General features: G+C 35.3%; 1 protein-coding gene across 1 annotated transcript in view; it reads left to right on the top strand.

The window, feature by feature from the left end:
* LOC112460656 (short neuropeptide F-like) overlaps positions 1–11,395 on the top strand; it is an 18,637-nt gene extending 7,242 nt beyond the window's left edge. The window contains exons 2-4 of the mRNA XM_025025454.1: positions 919–1,026; positions 4,694–4,872; positions 10,047–11,395. Of these exons, the coding sequence (XP_024881222.1) occupies positions 939–1,026; positions 4,694–4,872; positions 10,047–10,109 (330 nt within the window). The 5' untranslated portion in view covers positions 919–938 and the 3' untranslated portion in view covers positions 10,110–11,395. The remainder of the gene's footprint in view (positions 1–918; positions 1,027–4,693; positions 4,873–10,046) is intronic.
* Positions 11,396–11,471: the final 76 nt, after the last annotated feature.

Below are 11,471 nucleotides of genomic sequence, written 5' to 3'. Positions count from 1 at the left end.
CGCCATTTTGATTACTGCATTTTTTCATTAAATTTCATATTTTCGTTATTTTTATGTATTAAATTGACGGAAAAGATAATAGAATTTAACAAATTAATCAAAAGTATCGTGCTACGTAATCCGTTAATTAAAATACACTTTTTAAAAATTAAATATTTGACGACAAAGCAGTTTATATGTGTATGATGATCGTTTTTAATAAAAAGAATATATTTAATTAGTGGCTTAATTGTGAGCATCTGTATAAACAGGCCACTGTACTTTAAAATAAATACGATAAAATAACTTGGGTTTTAGCAATGTTAACAATGTTGACCCGCATACTTTAGCATAATAAGAGAGTTAAATTCACTAAGCAACTCATAATGCATTACGTTCAGAGGTAGCTCTTTATAACGGATACGCAAAATGATTTAGCGAAATATTTTACACGATAAAATTATTATAAGCGCTCGGAGCGCTTATTTAACAGCAAAGCTCACACATACTTGGCTCGATTGTTATCACAGTGGTCTTGAATTTATCTATCCTCGTCAAACGTTCGCGGTGCCCAAACGTCGCATGGGGGAATTGTATCAGCGACAGGCGTTATATATATTTCAGCGGGTGGAAGCTTCTACAAAGCGCAAGTCCCTTAGTGAAGTGAAACTGCGGCCGCGTTATGTTGCGTTGCATTTCTGCACCGTTCATTATTCGAATTATGAAGTACTGATGTGACAATCTTTTATTCTCGCGATGTAATAAAAAGTAATAAAAAAGTTAGAAAGAAGGAAAACTGTTCTTCGCCAAGCCGATTAGATAACACGCTTGGCACATATGCGCGGTCTCGGCCGCACATGCTCGGAGCAAAACACATTTAGGTCCGCAAGTTCGACCGGAGGAATTAAATCGCATGTAGAATCGTTTACTTGATTGCAGTGAAGACAGAGGAGAGCACCATGTACGCTAAACGTTGCGCAGCTTTCATTCTTCTCGTCGTGATAGCCGGTCTTGTGAACGCCACTGAAAATTATATGGATTACGGAGGTAAGTTGCCACATGTCACTCTTATTCCACAAATTATTTATTGTTTACTTGAAAGGATAACACACGTAAAATAATGATGCGTATTTCTCAGTTTGTTTAAAACAAATATTTATTTGATAGTCGGAGTAAATCCAATTTCAGGAAAGTTGTTAAACTTTGCCATTGTTATAGGTTTGTATTTATATTGCATTGAATATACTTCATAACTCTTAGACTTTGACTATTCTCGAAATAAGCTCCTTATATTCTTATATTTCTTCAAAACACCAACAATATATATAACAATAAGTTTCTTATAATACTTTTTCAAAGTTTATTATTCTGACGAATTCATATATAATGAACCTCTCGTTCTTTCGACGTAAAATCGCTTTTTTTCCGCGATCTATCCCCTCGCGCTATAAGTCTCATTAAAGTTTCACTCTTACTTGGGATGATAATACGTTTTGTATTCCATTACTGATAATGCCGTATAGTATATCAACGCGAGACTCTGTCGCCGGCGTGTCTCCTAACTATAATAATTAATGATCGCGAAGGATGGCTATTAAGCCACCGGCTTCTAGACCGCAGCGAAAAATGTAAGCCTAATTAAACCTTCCATCGTGCATTGCACTCGTTAATATGACGGTTTCGTTCTGTTATGTTGTATTCATGTGATCATCGTTATTAGTGTTATTACTACGCGTATCTGTAGAATAATTTATTTAGCGTTATTTTCAAAAGTAATTCTTATTTCATAAAATATACACGGGATGTTCCATAACTCACGTGCACACTTTCAATAACAGATTATTCAATTTTTCTATATACAATAAATCTTCTTTGAAGTAAAATGTTAAAATACAGATATCAATAGTTTCAGGAGTTATAAGCGATTCAGGATTGAAAAGCTTTTTGTAAAATTTTGGACAGACTTTGGATGAGTCTATTTTTTTTAATAAGAATAATAATAAGATAGAAAAGAATTTCATTTCATGTCATAGAGAGTTTTATTACTTTTATCACACAAATTAATAAAAATTAATATGAAATGTTATTAACAAATATTTTCAATATTAGCAATAAATGAATTTAGCAGTTTACTTAAAGAAAATTTAAATGACAAATTCAGGAAATGAACGAGTCTCAGAAAAAGAAACAAAGTTTAAATAATTCTGACTACGTAGAGGAAACTTTCACTGTATTTACAAAAATTAGAACATTATTTTTAAATACAGAGTCGACATTCACGAATATTCTTTCATCAGCTAATGAAGATAATTTCGATTATTACGATAAATGAATAATTACGGCGCTCGATACGAGACGCAGTTGATCCAGGATGATTGGGGAGTATGTAACATTTTCACCGCAAGGCATAGGCTTTGTAAATCCGATCCGATTATATTGATCATTCTACGTAATCACTTTTATCGCTGTCCCTAATCGCGCGTGCGATCGGTCAAATATCTCTCCATTCAATAATCTAAGCTCGTAAAAGGGCCACGTTCTATCGTACGGTCTGTGTCCTTCTCTCTCTTTCCGAATAGTGCGAAAATGACCTCGTCGCAACATCGCTGTTTCGGGCGAGTTATCCGTTAGGGTCCTTTTGCCATAAGCGTTTCATCAATACGTTCCACTCGTGCACGAACGAATTTCAGTACGCGGTCTTCCCACAGACCGCAAAAGCGTCCAGTCGAGCGTCACAAACATCGATGTCAGCTCCACTTGCTGTAGTTCGTATATATACATTTCAGTCATTTTTTTTTCTCTTAGTGAAAGTATCAATCTTCCTTCTCGCGACGGAATGTCCTCGTAATTTCGACGTATTATTTATCAAATCGTCTAAAACTGCACAGGCGTGTTAGAAAAACTATTAGCGAAGCAAGCGATTCAGCTTCATGGAGATAGTAAAATTTAATACAACATTATCCATATTATAACGCAATTAAAGGCGATACAGCACGTTATGATAGTCAACAGGTGCATCGGATAACCCCGTCTACGTTCAAACTCGCGTTCCCTTAATTTTGTTTTTATGACAGAACAAGTAATTTGCGTTTGGCGTAATGGTCAAAACACCGCGCAGTTGCAATATTTCTCATATTTTACGATTTTTTTTTTGCAAGAAACTAGGTTTATCCGATCGATTGTGCACGAGCTGCGGTTTTGAATAAAAAAAACCGCACCAACATGTTTCACATCATCGCACGTCCTCGAATTTTACCACGCAAGTTTTTCATAAAGTTGAAAGGTGTCTATTCAATCGGAAAATGGTTGCCTGTTTGCCTTTGTGGGATATTGAAACACGCGGGAAAATTCTATCGTATGTATTCTTGCAAGGTCGACAGGTGTACCTACACTGTTTTGTTACAATAATAAAGATGTCGTTTTTTATTTCTTTATACCGGTAAACCGGTCAGGTTTATCAAACCATTTTTTGAAAGTATAATCAAAGAGATATGTAGCATTCGTTTCAAATTCTTTTTCTCGCATCCCCAATCATACTTAAATGCATTTTCCCTTGTGATTTGAGAACACGTGTCCTTATTTTAAATATTCAATTTTTTAATAAACTACAACGATAAATAATAAAAGCAAAACCTTTTTCAATATATTTCATGTAAACAAGAGGGTAGGTGCAAAATATAGTCCTGCGCTTTATGACTGACAATAGTTGAGTTCACAGTTTTCAAAAACATTCGAAAAACATCTGCTATCTATAAATCTTGTAGAAATACAATGTAGTATCTGCGTGTCTTCGTTTTTTAAAAAAAATGATACCGATACGAAAACAGCGTTAATAATTCTGAATACTTACACGTCGAGATATAAATATACATATGTATATGATAAACGACATGTCAGATAACGTCGGCATCGTCGATAGAATATATGTATTTTTTTTCTGTTTTTTTTTTTTTTTTTTATAGGACAACCTATGCGGATGAATAAAAGTGAATAATCGTTATAACGGGAGTTACGTACGATAGTAACCGTATAAACGCCCACCAATTCGTATGACCCTACGCGCCCATACGAAGAACGCTACTTATCGTAAAGCGGTTTAATGCCGCATAAAACGGACGTTCTTGTAAAGCGTCATACTCTCTTTTTCTTTCTCTCTCTCTCTCTCTCTCTCTCTATTTTCCCGTATAAAACTAGACGCGCCTGATTTACATTCTTTCGAAAGGAAGACGCGACACACGTGTAATCGCGAAAGGGGGTTGCGCTTTGGCACACATCCCGAAGGTCAGACGCTTTTTAGCAACGATGAAAGATATTGTTTCTCGTCCGCGTCGTAAGATAATGCGGACGACAGATATCGATCGGAAACTTGTCGATGTTATAACAGCAGGTCCTATATCCAAGATTTAAATTTCAAGATTTAAACTGATGGATGGCTCGTTGGCGCTTTTATAGCAGGAGCAAAAACTTTGATGATTATTCGAAGATTTGCTGGCAATAGGAATCGTTAATATTGACAGCAGCTGTTTAAAGTTTCATGAAAGGATTTGCCTGTAGCGTTGAATCGATCAATACGCGTAAAACAAAAAGTAATGTTAAAAATCCTTCCTGCCATTCCCTGTTTTCCGATGTCACGGAATATCGAAATAGTCTCGTACACACACACATACACACACACGTCGCAGTTATATACGAATCTACATGTTTATATCTACAGAAGAAATGGCGGAGAAAGTGCCAGCGGAGAACATCCACGAGCTGTACAGGCTCCTGTTGCAACGCAACGAGATCGACAATGGCTTCGGCGGCATCCCGTTGGAACATCTGATGATCCGGAAGTCGCAGCGATCGCCGTCGCTACGTCTTCGATTCGGTCGTTCTGGACCGCACCTCTCCGTAAGTTTTCACTATTATTGCTGTATTTGCTTTTATTTTTGCGTTGACAATACATAGACGTAATTTTGGATATGTTTAATTAGATAATATTGCCAGAAATATGAACTAGATATCATGTATAACGCAAAATTATAGATAGACGTTATTTTTGCATTAATCAATTATGGATTGACTTCATTTTAAGGTTGTATATTTCCAGAAGCGCGCGTTAAAAGCAGAAAAGCCCACTTTAAACAATAATTCGTATCGGGATATAATTCTGTTCATAATTTTATCTCGTGTAATACAAAAGGTATTTAAAGGATTAAAAGTACACATACATTAAAATATATATTAAAATACACACGGATTAAAATGGTATATAAAATTATATTATAATTATAAACTTGATAATTTTAATATAAATAAAATTCTATTTTCTGTAGTCTGATGCGAATTTATGGAGTGTCTAAAATAAACTTAAGGCTGATATTTAATGTGTTGTACGACAAGCTTTGTCGGGCGTACTGATTGGCTACAAGATAGAAGATATCTAGAAACTCGAAAACTTCTTTATCCTGTAGTCAATTAACTTGCTTGAAAAATTTGTCGTACGACTCTGAAATACGATGAAATATCAGCCTAAGATATTATTAAAAGAGGAGATTTTTATCTACAAAAAATAATTCTGAGCATTTTTTTGTTTATTTTTAAACGTGAAGTAAGTTTAAATTTTGAAATTTATGCAACACGATAGAGATATAAATGCTTTAAATGAAAAAGTCAAGATGTTGTAGGTTTTTTCTATCTCTAATATATTTTATGATATGCGAGCTCGGATCTTGCGATATGTGTATAGTGCACGGTAAAACATATTGTGTTTTGTATTATGCAGAAGACAAGAAAGGCTACTCCACATTTAGATCTTAGCTCCAAAGTAGCTTAGTAACTTTGGTAATACGTCTTATAAAAAACGCCTCTCTTTTTTTGCCTCTATTCTAATTTACCGTTGAACTATTCGCGCAAGTTTTATGTAACTAAATGACCAATATAATGGCCAGAATTAATTTGCAAGTCATTTGTTATTTGATTATTTCAGCGATTTATTTGAGTTGACTAATTAATGAGCTGACGGATTCGCGCAATTTATTACGAATTCGAATCATCTCCAACATTAAACTGATTAAAATGAATTAATTATAGTATATATATTATACAATTCTCTGTCCTACGTATTTACTATTTTTAACATCGTCTTTTATTTCATGTGCGTTTTGAAATTATATAGCTCACGCATTGCAGTAAGAAAGAAATTTTTATATTAAGCACGATACGCGCGACCGCGATTACAAAAAGAGGCGATGCTATAAGATACAGAATTAAAAGAATTTTTATAATTTCTCGTAATGTGCGTGTTTAGTACATTTTCGTGTCAGCTCTTCGAAATTGAATTCTCTTCGAAATGGATATCCTTGTTTTGCATGAATTACTTCTGTTTCTGAAATGTGCACAGTTTAATTCATAATGCTTTTTGAGTCCCCTTTGCATTCTATTCTTAATGCGGTGGGTATTCCCTGGGAGATTAATTTTCTCGTAATTAGTGAGAGTGACGCAGCTCTTGCGAACTGAAGTGTGGCCACGTCGTGCATGCCGGTTGTCTCGCAGGACAACAGGGATAGAGATTATAACATGGTAATTAGAAAAAGTAAGAAAAATGTTTAATGAGTATTTGGCGTATTAAAACGTTAATGAAGAGACTTGAATCACAGAATTTAATTGCTGTGGGTGGAAAATATTATTCTGTAAATGAAATTGACTTTGTATACACCATATGAAAATTACCGTAAATTGCCTGAAAATACATAAAAGTATTGTGCAGATTCGCCGCTCTTTATTCAATTATCTTATAATGTTATTTTTCTATATACAGCATCTTTATTTCGTTATCACTTTATGATTTTAACATGTTTTTACTAACTATTAACGTTCCTCTATGATAAATTTCACAAGATATTTTTAGTTCTGCGCAAAAACATGTTCTGTGCAGAAATGTTTTTAATTCTCCCTGGAAAATTGAAGTATCTCGGGATCCGTTTCAATAAAATTCATCTTTTAATACTTACATATATTTTATAGCATTCATAACACTAATTGTCCATATAATAACGCCCACGTGCCAGGATATTCCAAATTGACCGAACCTGTTCAAAGAGAGCTGATATATAAAAGAAATTACGGGAAACGCCCGCGTGTTCTGCACCCTCACATGTAAATTAATTCATATACGTATCATCTCTCTTTTAATAAAATGCCAAGGCAAATATCCAATGAAAAAAAAATTCATTTCGTCGTAGTACTTTAATGTAGGAAATGAGCAAATATTCGTACGACGTACGCAGGCGTATACGTTTGCTGAAAATAGGCGTGTTTCGCCTGCTTTTATCACATGTATATAAGGAATGCAATTTCACCTCGTAAAGATCCGTGATAGAATGTGAATTTTAATAAATCAATTTTATACTTTTTCTATTTCGATTTCAATTTTTACTATGTTACGCTCAGAAATTATGCGAAGACGTGTGTACAACGCGAACATTATGTGAGACATTATGTGAGACATTTGAAGGTATGTGCCATGCTCCCGTTCATAACTTGCAGTACGCTCGCCTAGTAATATATCGGGGAAAGAACAGATACGAAATTTTCATCTTCAAAAGCCCGGCTGAACGACATTATGCGCTCGACGAAGCGTACGACCTTTTTAACAGCAATATATTGTCACGTCTGTACATTGAAGAACGTTTTTTCTCAATGATACGACAAAAAAAACATCGCGTTCGATTGTATCGATGGAAAAGTCGTGGAAAATCAACATTTATCTTCTCTCGAGCGATGTTGAGAAATTATAATGTTAATCTGATATTTAATCTGACATTTTTGATGTTGATGAATATACCGATATATATTTAATGATATTAAATATCATCAGTATCTGTCCACCAGTAAATATCAGATTGACATTATCATAATATCATGTGATATTTAATGGTCTTAAATATCATTTAATATCACAACATTCACTGATATATATTTAATGTTGTGGTAGAGGAACAAATTTATATTCCGCGAATATTTATTCCATATATTTATTTGTGTCAGACGGGGGATAACTGCGCGACTCACAGTAAATTTCCAAATAAATCTCATCCGATCGAAATCTCTTTCTTTTATAAGACTCTCGGTTATCCGTTCTATATACTTAATAGGGCAATATTTCGTCCCCGTCTTTCGTGACTTGCGGCTAAAAGTGATGGCCAGAGACGAAGAGAATCGCGCGGGCAAATAGATATCCCGAGCAGCAAATTACAAATGACCGTAATAATTCAATAAAACTAATTTCTCCCCCAACGACACGAAGAGACGAGTGACTAGACTTTGCTTCCCGGCGGAGTTCGCGCGCGTTTGCCTGTCACGAGGGGGAAAACTTCTCGGTCCACCGCATTTGACAATTATCCCGCTCTTTTCTCCCTTTATGTAAAAAGTTCTTGGCCGTGGTTCGAGGGCGTGATACCGCAAACTTGTAATGTGTGCCTTCGCAATCACGACGGCGGATGTGCGACGAGTACAAATTCCCGAGAGTGACGTGACGCATTACTGAAATTCTTATCTGTATTAGCGCCGGCGGCGATATCGATCTGTCAGCGATTCGAACAGCACGTGGACATAATTCGCGAGGGAGGGAGGGGGGAGAAAGAGAGAGAGAGAGAGAGAGAGAGAGAGAGAGAGAGAGCCCACTTCTCTTTTCAATATCCGTCGCACTTACGTGTCATGCACGTACGAAATGACGTGGTTAATAATAATAACATTTCGTAACGTGTATGACACACCCCACATAGCAATCTCGAGAGATTTTCGGATATCCAGGGTGTATCCGCGTAAAACCTGAGGATATACTTAAGATGTATCGAGGATGTCTATTTATCCGCTTATAAGATATTCAACAATGGATATAATTACTAGGATGTAATTATATAACGAAATTTGATCTCAACAATATCGACTGGATGTTTCTAAATCCTATCTAATGTTACATGGGCTATTCTTACGTTGTCCTACGGATGACTTTTTAGTTTGGATCAAATCAGATAATTCCATCGAGATTTTTTGTTATGTGGGACAAAGTGTGTTGGAATCGAGAATAGCGTGTTTACATTGTAATACAACTCACGGGAATTAAGTAGATTATAATGATGCAGGAAAACAGTTTCCCTAACGAAAATTGCATGCTACAATTGCTACATTTTCCTATTCAATCACGCTGCGCAATTTCTTTCCTGATAAGATCGTATTAAGTATTATTCTCATCAAGGAGCTTTTCTTTTCTCTAATCGCCAAGCTTCCCCAAATTACGCTTGAGTATGATCCGTCACGGATTGTATATAGAAAGGTTCAGTATGAATATCACCCTTTTTCGCAATAAATTGTTTACAGTGATTTTAATAAAAAAAGCTTATTAGTTCATCAAAAATTAAAACGATTATCGACTTAAGTGGATTTACTGTTTCAACAAAGAGCTGTGTTTTAAAGACCGATAAAAAAATTGCGCAGTTTACTACGTTTGAAAAAAAATATACAAAATTCACACATTATTATTAGACCAAGATCTAGCCCGGGCCGTAAATGGCATTTTCTCTAATTTTGATTGTACATTTAATTATCTCGATCTATTCCTAATCGAGCACACGTATATAGATTTGGTCAACATAGTTTATCATTTTGTTTTATATCACTAATATTTATTTCTATCAATGTAGATTAAATTTAATCTCGGTTTACCTTACTTTTCATCTTTTTTCTCATTCTTAGGAAAAAAAGAAATAATTCAAATCGAGATTAAAGTTAATCCAAATTGGTAGAAACGGACATAAATTAGTATTATAATCGCATTGCATATTATACTCATGGACAATATTACATTTTCAATTCAATATCTCATTCTTTACACTTTATCTTGATGTCTCGCTTTTATATTTTATCTATGCATCGTCATGCACCAGACATGCTTCGAATATATATTCCCTTCAACTTCAATTTACTCGGGCTCGGGCACGGCAAACGAATCGCGGTACTACGCGCAATTAACTAGAATTTCACGAGCAATTAAGTAATTAGCGTCCTTTCGCGGTGTGTTACAGGCGGGAGCTCTGCCGAGACCCCTGACTGCAGCGGCTGCGGCGGGATACGAGGACAACAATTAATCGGCGGAGCTGATCCAAGCTGATGAAAATGCGCGACAACCTTCTCTTGTACAATATAAATTACGTATAATTCATTGTCATCGCATACCTTACTGTCCCGCGCGCGCGCTTCCCAGGCCAGCGGGGGGCATCCTCGAAATTCTCACATCTCTTACTCTTTAAAAAAAAAAAGAAAAAAAAACGAAGCAGTGAGAATTCGTGATCTGCGTAATCGGGCGATTGGTTGATCGGCGTGAAGAGAAGTCGAGTTCATTATTGTTTGCACGTTTTATTTGCGCACGCGTTAATCCGGAGCGACGCGTTCCTAGAACGACAGTTTTATCTTCGTACGGCAATCAATTCCTTTCGCTTTGTACGTGATTTTATGGGGTTCATGATACTGTGCAATTTAAGAGAAACACGTTCTATAAAATCTTTTCTGTACAATTGCGCCCGCCATTCTACCTTGTTGTCTCCGTTAATTAGTGGCAGCGCTATAAAAGGACACTTGGCCTAAGTCCTTCATACATTCGATGTGGGATAACAATCTAAATACTTCGATCACTACAAACGTAATTTTTTTCTTCTTTTAATTGTGCGCATCGGCACAGATATGTAGAAACTACTTGGCGCTTTATGCGCTAATGTGTATATCGAGTGTCCCAGATTTTCCGGGTAATTTATTAACGACGGATCGAGAAGTGATGAATTCGATTTTTTTCGGAAAAAATAAAAACGTTATTTTTTAATTGTCAACATTTTCTTGGCTAGCAATTTCCCTCAAATATATCTAATTTGATTAATGTACAGCATTTTATTATTTATTTAAACTTTTAAGCTTTAATTTACTAACAGCTCTCTTTTTTTAATTTATAATAAATAATTTTATAATTAGATTTTCCACTGAATATTCCTTTGGAAAAAAACCGAGAAATTTGTCGTAAATTTGATCTGCAAGATTATTTGGTAATTCTGGAGCATCATATAATTTTCAAAAGCTGGCCTGTTGGTCCATCAATCGATTAATAGGCGTAGTCTTACGATAAATGTGCCAAATAATATGATCATTGTATTATAAAAAGATCTGCATTATCTATGGCGTATACATAAAGCAGAAACTATAACGATTTAAACATTTCACGCGTAATGGGGATCGATCGCAAAACTTTGGTCCAAAATGCGAACTATTTATCAATATTATTATTATTCGCCAGAAAGAGGGTCGCGTCTCAAATATGTCTCGATATGTCAATTTGCAAAATTAAAAATAAATTATTATGTAACACTGTGTCACATTTATTCCTCTACAGCAAATGTGTTCTACAAGATTTTTGATCTCCCATGTATAAATCCCGCGATAGAACACTTTCCGTAGATATATCC

This window comes from Temnothorax curvispinosus, unplaced genomic scaffold, assembly GCF_003070985.1.
Source record: "Temnothorax curvispinosus isolate PA1 unplaced genomic scaffold, ASM307098v1 QBEX01001170.1, whole genome shotgun sequence".
In the NCBI taxonomy this organism is placed as follows: Eukaryota; Metazoa; Arthropoda; class Insecta; order Hymenoptera; family Formicidae; genus Temnothorax; species Temnothorax curvispinosus.
The sequence above is the reverse complement of the archived record's forward strand: the minus strand, read 5'-3'. Positions and strand labels throughout refer to the sequence as shown.